The 17,082-nt window shown below is 49.3% G+C and overlaps 1 protein-coding gene across 1 annotated transcript in view; it reads right to left on the reverse strand.

The window, feature by feature from the left end:
- Nucleotides 1-864: 864 nt before the first annotated feature.
- LOC308113611 (tissue factor-like) overlaps nucleotides 865-17,082 on the reverse strand; it is an 18,417-nt gene continuing 2,199 nt past the window's right edge. The window contains exons 2-7 of the mRNA XM_080470005.1: nucleotides 17,079-17,082; nucleotides 14,814-14,903; nucleotides 14,622-14,728; nucleotides 13,130-13,308; nucleotides 3,718-3,880; nucleotides 865-2,575 (exon numbers count right to left, since the gene is read on the reverse strand). The exon at nucleotides 17,079-17,082 is cut by the window's right edge and continues 111 nt beyond it. Of these exons, the coding sequence (XP_080326131.1) occupies nucleotides 2,427-2,575; nucleotides 3,718-3,880; nucleotides 13,130-13,308; nucleotides 14,622-14,728; nucleotides 14,814-14,903; nucleotides 17,079-17,082 (692 nt within the window). The 3' untranslated portion in view covers nucleotides 865-2,426. The remainder of the gene's footprint in view (nucleotides 2,576-3,717; nucleotides 3,881-13,129; nucleotides 13,309-14,621; nucleotides 14,729-14,813; nucleotides 14,904-17,078) is intronic.

The raw sequence follows: 17,082 nt of genomic DNA on the forward strand, positions 1-17,082 counted from the left end.
CTAATACGAGAGGATTCAAACTGCCGCCTGCAGCTGTGGATCACATCAAACCTCCCTGAGTGACTGCCTTCTGTCTGGAGCCGGTCTGGACCTGGACCCAGACACCTTCACCTTTCTGGACCTGGACCCAGACACCTTCACCTGCCTGGACCTGGACCTGGACCCAGACACATTCACCTGCCGGTCTGCACCTGGACCCCGACACCTTCACCTGCCTGGACCTGGACCTGGACCCAGACACCTTCACCTGCCGACCTGGACCACCTTCATGTTTATTTTTCTGCATTTATTTTTGTAAGAATTGATTTCCAGGCTGCTGACGGTGCAGACCAGCTTTTGTTCAGACTGTGTGTGTGTGTGTGTGTGTGTGTGGCGGTGGAGGGAGGGAGGCGGAGCAGCCTTTGTGTTTCGTTCATGTGTGTGGTTTCGTGTTATGATGTTCTGTGATGAAAGAAATAAAAGTGGTGTAAATTGAGGACTGATGAGCCTCATTCACTCTTCTGGGTTCAGAGAGAGGACACACTGGGTTACCACTGGACGTCTGTTGGGGCGGTGCCATCGACTGTTGCTACCTGGTGTAGAAGGTTAATGAAGTCGCTTCCACAGTCGTTCAAGACTCTCTGAAAGAAAAGTAACTGAACAGAGAGACACTGGAACTGTCAGCAGACGACGTCACAACAGAGGAGAACGGCCGTATTCACCCCAGAAGGCTCCATGTTCTAGAGAGCCTTCACACTCAGAGGTCAGAGGTCACACCTCCAACACAAAACCAACTTCAGCATCAGAATGGGCTCAATCTAAATGAACAAAATAGAATTCAATCGTCTGTGATATCATTGATAGAAATATGTCTCTACATACTTTGTAGTAATACAAACCTCAATAAAAGCCTTTTATTTATGTAGAAGAGCTGCAGAACAGCAGGGGGCGCTCTGCTCACGTTATAACAGATAATATCCAGTCTCAATCACTGCTGGAAAAACAAGATGTCAGGAATGAACAGCTTTTATTTGTTGTTCAACAACTTCATGTTTTGATCCACAAAAGATTTTCGCCATCCTCACACTCACCCTCATCTTCACAGTCATCTTCACCCTCACTCTCATCACCCTCACACTCACCCTCACCTTCATCCTCACACTCACCCTCATCACCCCCATCCTCACACTCACCCTTATCACCCTCATTCTCGCACTCACTCTCATCACCCTCATCCTCACACTCACCCTCATAGTCATCATCGCACTCACCCTCATCCTCACACTCATCCTCATCCTCATCACCCTCACCACCGTCATCACCCTCGTCATCACACTCACCCTCATCACCCTCATCCTCACACTCAGATCAGCCACAGATCAATATGATGTTAGTTTGCATGTCTTCAGTGACAAATAGCAATGGTCAGTGTTCAAGCGCTGGAGCTCGACCTCCTGGTCAGTGTTCAGGTGCTCCACCTCCTGGTCCGAGTTCAGGTGCTCCACCTCCTGGTCCAAGTTCAGGCACTGGAGCTCCACCTCCTGGTGAGTGTTCAGGCGCTCCACCTCCTGGTCAGTGTTCAGGCGCTCCACCTCCTGGTCAGTGTTCAGGTGCTGGAGCTCCACCTCCTGGTGAGTGTTCAGGTACTCCACCTCCTGGTGAGTGTTCAGGTACTCCACCTCCTGGTCAGTGTTCAGGTACTCCACCTCCTGGTCAGTGTTCAGGTGCTGGAGCTCAGCCTCACATCCCTGCAGTGTTGAGTCACTGCTACTGAACCACCATCTTCATTTGCATGAACAGGTTGGTGTTGAGAGCCTGGTGATCCAGGTCTCCACAGAATTGGGTGGTGCTGGTTTTCCTCTCTGGTTCTGGTTCTCCAGAATTAAACCCATTAACTGTTCACATGTTAGAAATGATGTGTAGTTTGAGCACAGAGAGAAGCTGCATCCTGACCAGAGAGTGAGTGGAAGGACAGGTGATCAGTATTGATGAGGATTTATTGATCACATAGCCAAAAGTGAGGAGGAGCGATGAGAAGCTGCAGGTCAGGACTCCGTCAGCATTTACAATATCCTGCAACATTGCACTTGATTCTCTTTCGGCTCAAACAAAGTTCAGAACAACTCCTCTACACTTTGGCAGCAATAACATTTTAACAAGTGTGTGGGTTTGTTCTGGCTCTGAGGAGCGTTTCTTTAGAAAAACGTAATTTTGCCACAGTGGAAGCACTCATTAGACGTGTGGCACAAAACACACACACACACACACACACACACACACACACACACACACACACACACACACACACACACACACACACACACACACACACACACACACACACACACACACACACACACACACACACACACACACACACACACACACACACACACACACACACACACACACACACACACACACACACACACACACACACACACACACTAGATGGGGGCTGAAGTCTGAGACGTTTGCAGGCTCTTGTTTCTCCGCCGGCAGCGGTTGCAGCAGAGCACAGCCACGGTGATGATGAGGAAGATCAGCACTGTGATGACAATGAAGACGATGCCGACCAGCGCTCCCAGACTCAAACCTGCAGGAACAGAGTCACTCATCACTTTTCTGGATGTCATGGACAATAACTGCAAGCAAAGACTGAATATTTGTTTGTCTAACAGCTGATGTATGTTTGTTGACAGTAAATGAGACTTCCTTCACATGCTGGCCAAAGTGAAGTTCTGACTTTGTCCCTCAGGGGGCAGCAGAGTGTGGTCCAAGCTGTTAACCTGCGGCCTGGACTACAAACCACGATCAACATATCCAGGATCTCTGTGTTTCCTGGATCAACATATCCAGGATCTCCCTGCTTCATGGGTTCAGACAGTCTGGATCCTGATCAGCATTCACAGGAAGCAGGTTATCAACTCACTAGTTCAACCAGAGTTTCCCTTCAGGATCAGAGCGTTCACATGAAAGGGGCGGAGCTTGCAGCGTCTGACCAATCACAGAGGGAGAAACCCTCCAGAGCAGTTTACAGATTACTGAAGGAGCAGTTAATCTCTGAGATTATGAAGAATTCCAACGCATCCAGCAGCTCAAAGCAACACTGCTGCTGCAGCCAAAGCCAGAACCTTCCTGACTTGTTAATGCTGACTTGGTGAGATTAGAGCAGATTAATTCATGGGACAATAGAACCAGAGTCACTTTCACTTTATTCCAGCAGAAAGGTTCCAGGCAGAGCTTCCTCACTGCTCTTCTTTTACTTTACATTTTACATCCACTTGTTCTGAGGCGGAGGTTCCTCCGTGTGAGTGCGTTTCCTGTTGGAATATTAATTCATCACCATGACGACAGGAGAAGTTCTGCTTCCACACTGCCGAGAACCTCAGGTAGCGTAACTAAGTGAAGCGTAACTTAGTGTAGCGTAATGTAGTACATCGTAACATAGTGTAGCATAGCATAGTGTAGTGTAGCATAATGAAGTGTAGCATAGCATAGTGTAGTGTAGCATAATAAAGTGTAGCATATTGTAGTGTAGCATAATGAAGTGTAGCATATTGTAGCATAGCATAGTGTAGCATAGCATAGTGTAGCATAGCATAGTGTAGTGTAGCATAATGAAGTGTAGCATATTGTAGTGTAGCGCTACATAGTGTAGTCTAGCATAGTGTAGTTTAGCATAACACAGTGTAGTGTAGCATCATGTAGCATAGCATAGCGTAGCTCCAGCCTGACCTTGAGCGATGCCGTGGCCCTGTGTACACTGCTGGGAGCTCGGCGCTCCCAGTTGCGTCTCTTTGGGTCTGCTGGGGATGAAAACTGCTACAATGAAGCAGTACGACTCTCCAGAGTCCAGCTGGGACACTTCAGCTACGCTGGAGGCCGATGTGACTTCTCTCTGTCAGGACAGACACACCGTCACACACCGCCACACACGATACACACAGTTACAAACCGTCACACACCGCCACACACCATTACACATTTTACACACCGTTATACACTGTAACACACCGCCACACTCCGTCACACACCATCACACACCGCCACACACGATACACACAGTTACAAACCGTCACACACCGTCACACCCCGTTACACACCGTCACACCCCGTTACACACCGTCACACTCAGTTACACACTTTACACACGTCACACACCGTTACACACTTTACACACCGTCACACACCCACACTCCGTCACACACCGTCACACACGATACACAGTTACAAACCGTCACACACTGAAACAGACTGTTCCACACTTTACACACCGTCACACACCGTTACACACACACCATTACACACTTTACACACGTCACACACCGTCACACACAGCCACACACGATACACACAGTTACAAACGTCACACACCGTTACACACTTTCCACACCGTTACACACCGTCACACACGTCACACACTGCCACACTTCGTTACAAACCGTCACACACCATTACACACTTCACACACTGTCACAGACCGTCACAGACCGTCACAGACCGTCACAGACCGTCACAGACCGTCACAGACCGTCACAGACCGTCACAGACCGTCACAGACCGTCACAGACCGTCACACACGATACACACGATACACACGATACACACGATACACACGATACACACGATACAAACCATTACAGACTGTTCCAAACTTTACAGACCGTTACACACCGCCACACACCGTCACACACTTTACACACCGTTACACACTTTATACACCGTTACACACTTTACACACCGTCACACACTGCCACACTCCGTCACACACCGTCACACACTTTACACACCGTCACACACTGCCACACTCCGTCACACACCATCACACACTTTACACACTGTCACACACAGCCATGCACGATACACACAGTTACAAACCGTCACACACCGTTATGCACTGTCACACACCATCACAGACCATCTCAAACTTTCACAGACCGATTCCTCCGGTGACCTAATCAGTGTTGATGACTAATGTACTGCTGAGTCCTACATTCTGCTCTTTCCAGCTGTTCACTGTGGAGGAGGCAGTGTGTGTGTGTGTGTGTGTGTGTGTGTGTGTGTGTGTGTGTGTGTGTGTGTGTGTGTGTGTGTGTGTGTGTGTGTGTGTGTGTGTGTGTGTGTGTGTGTGTGTGTGTGTGTGTGTGTGTGTGTGTGTGTGTGTGTGTGTGTGTGTGTGTGTGTGTGTGTGTGTGGGGTCTTTTCTCTGGAAGAAGGCTGGGTGGATTGTCAACAGAGTGGCAGGGGACTGTGGATGAATAGAGGATGAATGAAAGATTAATGGAAGATAAATAGATTAAGGAAGGATTAATGGATGAATGGAGGATGAGTAGATGAATGGGTGATGAATGGAGGACTAATGGCTGAATGGAGGATTGATGGAAGATCTCCACCAACCTCCACCATCCTAACCAACCTCCATCAACCATCCTCTACCATGCTCCACCAACTTCTATACAAAATCCTCCATTAGTCTCCACCAATTTCCACCAACCTCCACCATCATCCACCAATCTCCATCAACCACCATCCTCCATCAACCAACCTCCACCATCCTCCACCAACCTCCTCCACTAGCCTCCACCAAGCTCAAACCATCCTCCACCATCCTCCACCAAGCTCGAACTATCCTCCATCAACCTACACCAACTTCAATCAACCATTCTCCACTAGCCTCTACCAATCTCCACCAACCTCCACCATCCTCCAACAACCTCCACCAAGCGCGAACTATCCTCCATCAACCTACACCAACTTCAATCAACCATTCTCCACTAGCCTCTACCAATCTCCACCAACATCCACCATCCTCCAACAACCTCCATCAACCATCCTCCACCAATCTCCACCAACTTCCATCAACTATCCTCCAGTAGCCTCGACCAATCTCCACCATCCTCAACAAATGTCCCCCAACCTCCACCATCCTCCACCAACCTCCATCAACCATCCTCAGCCAATCTCCACCATCCTCCATCAACCATCCTCAAACAATCTCCACCAACCTCCACCATTGTCCACTAGCCTGCACCATCTTCCATCAACCGCCACCAACCTCCCTCCACCAACTTCCATCAACCATCCTCCATGAGCCTCCACCCATCTCCACCATCCTCCACCATCCTGCACCAACCTCCATGAACCATCCTCCGACAATCTCCACCAACCTCCACCATGCTCCACCTACTTCCATTAACCATCCTCCATTAGCCTCCACCAACCATCCTCCACTAGCCTCCACCAAGCTCGAACCATGCTCCACCAACGTCCACCAACTTCCATCAACCATTGTGACGGAGCGCTCTTGAGCGCACCGTCCAGCCGGGAGCGGTGCGCCAGCGGTGCTGGGAGCGCGCGCACAGCGCTGTCAATGTTGTTGTAAAGATCAACTCCAGAAACTGTTTCCCGGGTCCCTGGACATGCTTCCCTGCTGTAGGCAAAGGAGGGTGCACCCTCTTTGCCTACACAGACACACAGACACACACACACACACACACACACACACACACACACACACACACACACACACACACACACACACACACACACACACACACACACACACACACACACACACACTTACCTGCGGCTGGAACTGTCAAACTGAGGTACTTCCGGGTTCTCGGTTAAGAGCGCCTAGTGGCGCGCAAAAGAAACGGGGTTATACCATTATAGTGCGTATAATTGGTATACCCTATGGTTACCGGCTTAAACCGGCCTGGAGAAAACCGGTATGAAAAGGGCTTTCCCTATGTACAATTATGGGAAGGTTTATAATTGCTTGCAGAACGTTTGTTTTTCATTTACTTAAATTGTGTAAAAAAAAACCTATAATAGATAGTTGGTTTGCCCGAGGGCGGGGCTTATAGTATAAAGGAGAGCTCTGCTCACTTAAACGGGGCTGTCGCTGAGCCTAGGAGGATGGTGGGTTGTCGAGCTGTGAATAAGAAAGTCAATGTCCTCTACAGAATTATTTGTTTGTTTTGTTTGTTTGTTTTGTTCTAGTTTAAATCCTGCACTGTAAATAGGAGCACTTTGGTGTAAATAAAAACCACCTCAAACTGCAGTTTGCTGACTGGCCATCATTTTTTGCATCGTGTTCTCCTTTTGAAAACTGGACCCGTGACATTTGGTGTCAGAAGTGGGATGGCCAGTCGACGAGGACACACCCGGTTCTCTGGAAAACGATCCAGGCTGCGCTCGCAAAAACAGGAAGCGAAGGCAGGGTCCAGCTGTAGATGATGGAGCCTGGGACACAGAGGAAGAGGACGAAGGGGGTGCTGCTGATCCAGCTCTACAAGTACCCCCTGGAGCTCCAAGTGCAGGGGAGGAGCTGGTGGCTGTTATGAGGACTTTCTTGGAGGGACAGCAGAGGCGAGAGGAAGGGTTTCTGGCTGAGCTAAGAGGACTCCGTTCTTCATTCCCAGACCAGAGGCCAGTAGCACCGAGCCCGCCATCAGCCAGGACCACGGCGTCATCTGAGAAGTCATCACTGAGCCATAGGCTGGACCTGCCTACATCACTTCCTCGGCAGCGCTACAGTTCACCCGTGGAGGCGCCAAGTGTAAGGGTGAGCAGTGGTGCAGAACTCCCTAGGCCAGAGACCAGACTCTATCGTGACCCCAAGATACCACAGTTTATGGACGGAGAAGACATTGAAAATTACCTGCTTCGCTTTGAGCTTATTGCCAGAACATGGGGTTGGCTAGAGACTGAGTGGGCGTGTCGTCTGGTGCCTCTACTCACGGGGAAAGCACTAGAGGCCTACACAGCCATGGACGAGGAGAGAGCTCACTCGTACCCGGACCTGAAGGCAGCTCTCCTGAGCAAGTTTGACGTCTCACCGGAGACGTACCGTCAGCGGTTCCGGTCCACGGCCGTTCCACCCGGAGAAAACCCGACAGAGACCTACCACCGCTTAAAGGGCTTCTACCGGCGGTGGATCCGGCCGGAGCAGCACACCAAGGAGCAGATGGGTGAGCAGATCATCCTAGAGCAGCTTCTTTGTGTCCTGCCGGTGGACATTCGCACCTGGGTGAAGGAGCACGAGCCAACGGATGGGCTAGCTGCGGCCAAGCTGGCGGTGCAGTACCTCAACGCACAAAGGGGAGGCACAACTGAATACCACGGTGGTCCCGGTCGTCAGCCGTCTTCACAGACCAGCAACCAGAACCAACCCACATCTGCCTGGAGAACCCCGGCCTGCACCCAGACCTCGCAGTCCCGGTAAGGAGTTCATCTGTTTTTACTGCCAGCAGCCAGGCCACAAAGCATCGCTATGCCCCCTCAGGAAAGCTAAATTTAACTGTGCCTGTTACACACCCCGTGCCGAGGATGTTCGTGCTGTTGGGCAGCAGCAGCTTTATAAAGACATTACGATAAATGGGGACCCTGTGACGGCGTTGATTGACTCTGGTAGCTTCCTGACGCTGGTCCGAAGGGATTTAGTGCCAACGGGCATTGTGGACTATAACATACAAAAAGACATCTTGTGTGTGCATGGTGATAGCCATTCCTACCCTACGGCTGAACTGACTGTGGTGGTGGATGAACAAGCCTATTTGAGGACTGTGGGAGTTGTTGAAAAGTTGCCAGTCGCTGCCATTCTGGGATGGGACTTACCCGTACTGCTGGACGTGCTGCTGGAAGCCGGGGACCAAGAGATTGACTGTGGTCGGGGTTTGCTGGGTCAGGTGATCACCCGTGCCCAGGCCAGAGCGAGAGTGCAGTCTGTCCCAGAGCAGGAAAAGGGGCCCGATCTTGAACCCTTCTCAAAACTGGACAGTAGTTTGTTTGAGGGGGGCACAAAGGGCCAGAAGAAGTCTCGGCGTCAGCGGCGTTTTGAAAAGCATCTGCAACCCAGGGAACCAGATTGTAAGGAGGGGGGGATGACTTGTGGAATGTTCCAGGGGACATTGGGGCCTTGCAGAGAGGGGATGAGACTCTAAAGCCGCTGTTTGCTAAAGTGGTTGGGGGGCTGGACATGGCAAAGGGGGACAAAGAATGCTATGCTATGGACAGTGATGTTTTGTATGCAGTGGCTGAGGGGGTTAAGCGCCTTGTGGTTCCGGGTTCATGTCGACCGATGATAATGCACTTGGCCCACACCTTGCCATGGGCTGGTCACCTTGGTCGCAACAAAACATACTTGCGAATAGCCTCCAGATTTTATTGGCCTTCTATGTCCACAGATGTTAAAACATATTGCCAAACCTGTCCCATCTGCCAGAAAACCTGCTATGTCCGTCAGTCAGACCGTGCCTACCTCCAACCATTGCCTGTAATCTCCACTCCATTTAGGCGTATAGCCATGGACATTGTTGGCCCACTAGTGCGAAGCAGCAGAGGGCACCAGTACATTCTCGTGTTCTGCGATTATGCAACACGTTTTCCAGAGGCTTTCCCCTTGCACACCATCACTGCCCCGGCAGTGCTACGTTGTCTTGTCCAGGTGTTTTCCAGGGTTGGCGTGCCGGACGAGATCGTAACGGACCAGGGGACCAACTTCACCTCCAGACTCCTGCAGCTCTTCCATCGACAGCTGGGGATTTCTGCACTAAAGACCACCCCGTACCACCCTCAGACGGATGGCCTGGTCGAGCGGTTCAACCAAACGTTGAAAAAGATGCTGCAGAAGTTTGTGGCCGACACCGGGCGAGACTGGGACCAGTGGCTGCCCTTCCTCCTGTTTGTTTACCGGGAGGTCCCTCAAGCTTCCACAGGTTTCTCCCCATTTGAGTTGCTGTATGGCTGGGATGTCCAGGGGCCATTGGACCTGCTGTTAAAGACCTGGGAGGCTCCTGCAACCAGCGCCAGTGATTGCAGTGTGGTCCACTTCGTGTTGGAGATGAGGGACCACCTGGCAAAGTACCGCGATGAGGCAGAGGTCAACCTGCTTGAGGCCCAGCAGGTCCAGAAAAAGTGGTACGACCGACAGGCCAGACACAGAGTTCCAGCCAGGCCAAAAGGTGCTTCTGCTCCTGCCATCCTCCAGCCACAAGCTGCTTGCGAAGTGGAAGGGGCCATACACCGTCCTTAGGAAGATGGGCCCTGTGACCTACGAGATCCACCATCCGGACAAGAAAAAGGCAAAGCAGATTTATCGCGTCAACCTGTTGAAGGAGTGGAAGGAGGCTCCAGTCCAGGTTCCTGTGGGATCCCTGCTGGTGACCCAGGTGGACAGTGAAGGGGAGGAGGAGCCGTCCCTAACCGACCTCAACCAGTCTGCTGAACCAGCTCTGAACCATCTGACAGGCGTCCAGTCCAACCAGCTGGGCCAGGTGTTCCAGCGAGTCTCCAAGCTGTTCGTGGTCAACCCGGGAAAGACTGACCTGATCATCCTCAAAGACAAGGGGCCAGTACGCCGGAGGTCCTACCGTGTGCCACAACACCTGGTGGCAAAGCTCCAGGAGGAGGTAGAGGAGATGCAGCGCTTGGGGGTGATTGAGCCGTCGCAGTCCGAGTGGTGTAGCCCGGTGGTCATTGTGGCGAAGAAGGATGGCTCACTGCGCATCTGCATCGACTTCAGACAACTCACCGCAATGTTGCAGTTCGATGCCTACCCAATGCCCCGGATCGACGATCTGTTGGAGAAGATTGGTCGAGCTAGGTTCATTACCACCCTTGACCTCTGTAAGGGATACTGGCAGGTACCCCTTGAATCATCGAGTCGACCTTACACTGCTTTCCAGACACCTGCAGGTCTCTTCCAGTTCACTGTGATGCCCTTTGGCCTCCATGGAGCACCAGCCACCTTCCAGAGACTGATGGACCGTGTCCTGCGGGGGTGTGAAGACTGCAGTGCTGCCTACCTGGACGATGTGGTCATTTTCAGTAACACCTGGGAGGAGCACCTGCATCATCTGGAGCGAGTCCTTGGCCAGATCCAACAGGCGGGCCTGACACTGAATCCTGCCAAGTGTCAGTGGGCCAAAGAAGAGGCGCTGTACCTAGGCTACCGGCTGGGACAAGGCAAGGTCAGACCACAGGTGGACAAAGTCGAGGCCATCCGCAGCTGCCCACGTCCGCGCACAAAGAAGGAGGTGAGGTCCTTCTTGGGCTTAGCCGGCTGGTACAGGAGATTCGTCCCACAGTTTGCCACCATTGCTGCTCCTCTGACGCCCCTGACAGCGAAGGACCAGAGGAATCCTGTCACCTGGAAGGAGGAATGCGAGACCGCATTCCAAACCCTCAAGGTCAGCTTGTGCTCATCGCCAGTGTTGAGAAGTCCAGACTTCAGCCAGCGGTTCTTGGTCCAGACTGATGCTTCTGTAGTGGGCCTGGGGGCAGTCCTGGCCCAAGGTAAACCTGGGGAAGAACAACCGGTGCTTTACCTGAGCCGCAAGCTGCTACCACGGGAGACCAGGTACTCAACGGGGGAGAAGGAGGGCCTGGCTATCAAATGGGCCCTGGAGAGCTTGAGGTACTACCTGCTGGGGAGGGAGTTCGACTTGGAGACTGACCATCGGGCTCTGACGTGGAAGAACTCCATGAAAGACCACAACAGCCGTCTGACCCGCTGGTACCTCTCCCTCCAGCCATTCAAGTTTCAGATTAAGTATAGAGCTGGCAAGACAAACGTTGTGGCAGATTATCTCTCCAGGTTGCCGCACAATGCCAACCTCGGGGAGGAGGGGGATAATGTGACGCCTTTCCTCTCTCCGCTGGCGGAGAGAGCCGGTGCTGGGAGCGCGCGCACAGCGCTGTCAATGTTGTTGTAAAGATCAATTCCAGAAACTGTTTCCCGGGTCCCTGGACATGCTTCCCTGCTGTAGGCAAAGGAGGGTGCACCCTCTTTGCCTACACGTCACACAGACACACACACACACACACACACACGCTTGCCTGCGGCTGGAACTGTCAAACTGAGGTACTTCCGGGTTCTCGGTTAAGAGCGCCTAGTGGCGCGCAAAAGAAACGGGGTTATACCATTATAGTGCGTATAATTGGTATACCCTATGGTTACCGGCTTAAACCGGCCTGGAGAAAACCGGTATGAAAAGGGCTTTCCCTATGTACAATTATGGGAAGGTTTATAATTGCTTGCAGAACGTTTGTTTTTCATTTACTTAAATTGTGTAAAAAAACCCTATAATAGATAGTTGGTTTGCCCGAGGGCGGGGCTTATAGTATAAAGGAGAGCTCTGCTCACTTAAACGGGGCTGTCGCTGAGCCTAGGAGGATGGTGGGTTGTCGAGCTGTGAATAAGAAAGTCAATGTCCTCTACAGAATTATTTGTTTGTTTTGTTCTAGTTTAAATCCTGCACTGTAAATATGAGCACTTTGGTGTAAATAAAAACCACCCCAAACCAACCCTCCACCAATATCCACCAACCTCCACCATCCTCCACGAAACTTCCATGCACAATCGTCAAATAGCCTCCACCAACAACCACCAACCTCCATCAACCATCCTCCACTAGCCTCCATCAGCATCCTCCACTAATCTCCACCAACTTCCACTAGCCTCCACCAACCTCCATCTACCATCCTCAACTAGCCTCCACCCAATCTCCACCAGCCAATCTCCAACTGGACCTGCCTGACAGAACCAGAATACAAACAGAAACAGACACTGCAGACAGAAACAGAGTCCTTCAGACAGAACCAGAATACAAACAGAAACAGAGACTGCAGACAGAACCAGAATACAAACAGAACCAGAATACAAACAAAAACAGAGACTGTAGACAGAAACAGAATACAAACAGAACCAGAATACAAACAGAAACAGAGACTGCAGATAGAACCAGAATACAAACAGAAACAGGGACTTCAGACAGAACCAGAATACAAACAGAAACAGAGACTGTAGACAGAACCAAAATACAAACAGAACCAGAATACTAACAGAAACAGAGACTGCAGACAGAACCAGAATACAAACAGAAACAGGGACTTCAGACAGAACCAGAATACCAACAGAAACAGAGACTGCAGACAGAACCAGAATACAAACAGAACCAGAATACTAACAGAAACAGAGACTGCAGACAGAACCAGAATACAAACAGAAACAGGGACTACAGACAGAACCAGAATACCAACAGAAACAGAGACTGCAGACAGAACCAGAATACCAACAGAACCAGAGACCCCAGACAGAACCAAAAATTGGTGGGTGGTCCCTGTACGTGGCATTTCAGACCTTGCCGGTGCTTCCAGCCTTGTAGTAGGTGATCTTGTACATGAGATCGGAGCGCAGGACGTCTCTGATGGTGAGCTGCTGCCCCCGCTGGTGGATGGCGGTCAGTGTGTCTGTGATGTTGACGGTGACTGTGGACTGGTCCAGCGGGTGCAGGGTGAACGTCACAGCACTGATGTTACCTGCAGAAACAGGGATGGTAAGAGGACATGACAGGCATTCACAAACTCACTGGTAAACAGTCCTTCCCTCCCTCTCTGTCATCACTCCATCATTTTAGTCCTTCTTCCTCCTTCCTCCTTTTCTTCTCAACATTTCTTGAACTTGTCTTCATCACATTCATGAGGCCACAAATATTAATCTACCCTCCATTATCATCCACTTCCATTATCATCTACCCTTCATCATCATCTGCTTCCATCATCATCTACCCTCCATTATCATCTACCCTCCATTATCATCCTCCTCCATCATCATCTACCCTCCATCATCATCTACCCTCCATCATCATCTACCCTCCATCATCATGTACCCTCCATTATCATCCTCCTCCATTATAATCCACTTCCATTATCATCCTCCTCCATTATCATCCTCCTCCATTATAATCCACTTCCATTATCATCCTCCTCCATCATCATCTGCTTCCATCATCATCTACCCTCCATCATCATGTACCCTCCATTATCATCCTCCTCCATTATAATCCACTTCCATTATAATCTACCCTCCATCATCATCTACTCTCCATATCATCTACTCTCCATATCATCTACTCTCCATATCATCTACTCTCCATATCATCTACCCTCAATTATCATCTACCCTCCATCATCATCTACCCTCCATCATCATCTACACTCCATCATCAGCAACCCTCCACTATCATCCAAGCTCCATTACCATCTAGCCTCCATTATCACCCCCTCCATTATCATCAATCCTTCATTATCATCTAGTCGCCATTATCATCTACCCTCCATGATCATCTACCCTCCATGATCATCTACCCTCCATGATCATCCACCCTCCATGACCCAGAACCATCAGGAAGTCTCTATTAAGGAGTTCAGGTGCTGCAGTGTGATTATGAGAATCCTCCACGATGACTTATGGCCTTTTGATGACGATCCTTATGTTCATTCATCACTACAGCATAGGTTCCCCCTGCAGCCACAACGTTCTGCTCCGATTCCATGTGTATGAAGAGAGACTGATGCCCTCCTGAATCATTCACTCAGTGTCCTGCAACAGTCACTCAGTGTCCTGCAACATTCACTCAGTGTCCTGCAACAGTCACTCAGTGTCCTCCAACATTCACTCAGTGTCCGGCAACATTCACTCAGTGTCCTCCAACATTCAATCAGTGTCCTCCAACATTCACTCAGTGTCCTGTGAGACAGAATTCTGCAGTGCCACATGAGTCTGTGTGGAGTTTATTGGACTTGTGGACTGTTCGGTCCATCCTGCAGTGCATCTTTAATGACACTCTTACTCTGTCGATAGGGGTTGAACCGGGAAGAGTAGGTGTGAGGGAGCTCATCCCCATCCGTAGGGTAGTCTTCATCTGCAGCATTGGTCTGAATATCAGCGGTGTAGAATCTGTCAAGTGTGAACACACCGTTTGGACACGTCAGTGTCTACTTGCATATCAGCTGTGCTTTGTTGAAAAGAAAACTCTTCCTACTTGTCCAGTGGCTGCAGGACATCCGTCAGGTCGCACTCCATATCCGATACTCCGATACAGTCGGGACTTTCTTTCCAGTCACCGTTGTCCCTGAAAGACAGCATACGAAAGCCTCTTTAGTGTGTTGAGATGAAGTGACGATGCTTGTGGTCACTGCAGCAGCTCGCTGATCGTTAGTGACTTTCTTCTCTGCAGGAAACATCGTTCATGTCAAAGCCGTTCTGAAAGTCACAACAGCTGCTCACTGCGTTTTCTGTCTGTGTGAGCACAATGAGAAACTCAAAACAACGCAGATGTTTGCTGTTTTTCAGCGTTAATCCAACCAGGGAGGAGCTAAGACGACCATCGGCGTTGAAAGGAACAGTTGCTCCATCGTGTTGCAGCAACTCAGCTCATGAAGGAAACAAGCTGAACATGACTAACTTTACAAAATGTCTCTGGACCGAGTCTTTACCGTTTTGCTCCGGAGGAACTAAAGGTGGTGATGGATTCACAACAAACAATTTAAAGATACTCATTGAAATGGGCCGCATGTCCACTCTGTCGTCCTTCTAACTGGATCTTTACCTTTCATCTTTAAAGTTCAGGCCAGATTTCAGTTCACTGATGAGTCAGTGAAGCGTTCAGGACCAAGGTAGAGAAATAAAGGTAATGCTTGACTTTGGACATTTGTTGTTGTTGTTGTTGTTGTTGTGCATGTCTTTATTGTCATCAGCTAAAACTGTACGGTGTGCGGCATCAAGTTCAAACTAAACATGAGATAAAAACATTGTACTGATCAGTGGAGAAGAAAAGAAAAGTAGTTGAAGGTGTTCGTGAGCACATCAGCAGACACCTGCAGAACCTGCAACTGTATCCTGATCCAGTCTGAAATGTTCTGGTGACACCAGCGGTTAGATCTGAAGACCTGTTCAGGCGTGTCACATAATTGTGGTGTAATAGTGTAATAGAGGTGTATTAGTGGAGTCATAAAAGTGTAATAATGGAGTAATAGTGGTGCAATAGTGGAGTTATAGAAGTGTAATAATGGAGTAACAGTTGTGTAATAAAAGTGTAATAGTGGAGTAATAGAGGTGCAATAGTGGAGTTATAGAAGTGGAACAACGGGGTAATAGTGGAGTAATGGTGATGAAATAATAGTCAGAGGTGTAATAGTGGAGTTTTAGTGGTGTAATAGAGGTGTAATAGCAGAGTATTAATGGTGTAATAGAGGTGTATTATTGGAGTAATAGAGGTGTAATAGTGGTATATGTGTGTGTGATAGAGGTGTATTGGTGGAGTAATAGAAATGTTATAGTGGAGTAATGGAGGTGTAATAGTGGAGTTATAGAAGTGAAATAGAGGTGTATTAGTGGAGTATTACAGGTGTAATAGTGGAGTAATAGCGGTATAATGGTGGTGTAGGAATGGTGTGATAGAGGTGTATTGGTGGAATAATAGAGGCAAAACAGTTCAGTATTAGTGGTGTATTGGTGGCGTATTACAGGTGTAATAATGGAGTAATAGAGGTGTAATAGTGCCGTTACAGAAGTGTAATAATAGAGTAATAGTGGTGTAGTAGAAGTGTAAAACTGGAATTGTAATAGTGGAGTGATAGCAGTGTAATAGAGGTGTATTAGTGGAGTGAGAGGTGTATTTGTGGAGTAATAGAGGTGAATTAGTGGAGTTATAGATGTGTAATAATGGTGTAATAGAGGTGTAATAGTGGAGTAATAGAAGTGTAATAGTGGAATTATAGAGGTTTATTAGTGGATAAATAGATGTGTAATATTGGAGTAATAGAAGCCTAATAATACTATTACTCCAGTTGTTTAATAGTGGAGTAATATAGGTGTACTAGTGGAGTAATAGCGGCGTAATAGTGAGTAATAATGGTGCAATAGTGCAGAAGTGGAGTAATACAGATGTCATAGAGGTGTAATTCACACCACATCAAAGTGAGATCCCAGATTGATGTGAGTTTATTTGCCTTGTGATAGACTGTTAACCTGACCTCACCTGTCCTCATTTGTCCTCACCTGTACTTACTTGTCCTCACGTGTTTTTACCCAACCTCACCTGCCCTTGCCCATAGTTAACTTAGATTAGCTCAACACCCTGCACAGGATTAAACAGTATAGAAGATGGACGGATGGACGGACGGACGGACGGACGGACAGATGGATGATGGAGATGGTTTGAAGTTGACCAGTTTCTGCTGAAGTTAAAGAAGCCGATAGTAGAGAAGGTGTGCAGAAGCGCCACCATGTGGCGTGTTGGACTCACACAG

This window comes from Lipophrys pholis, assembly GCF_963383615.2.
Source record: "Lipophrys pholis genome assembly, chromosome: 1".
NCBI classification, from domain to species: domain Eukaryota; kingdom Metazoa; phylum Chordata; class Actinopteri; order Blenniiformes; family Blenniidae; genus Lipophrys; species Lipophrys pholis.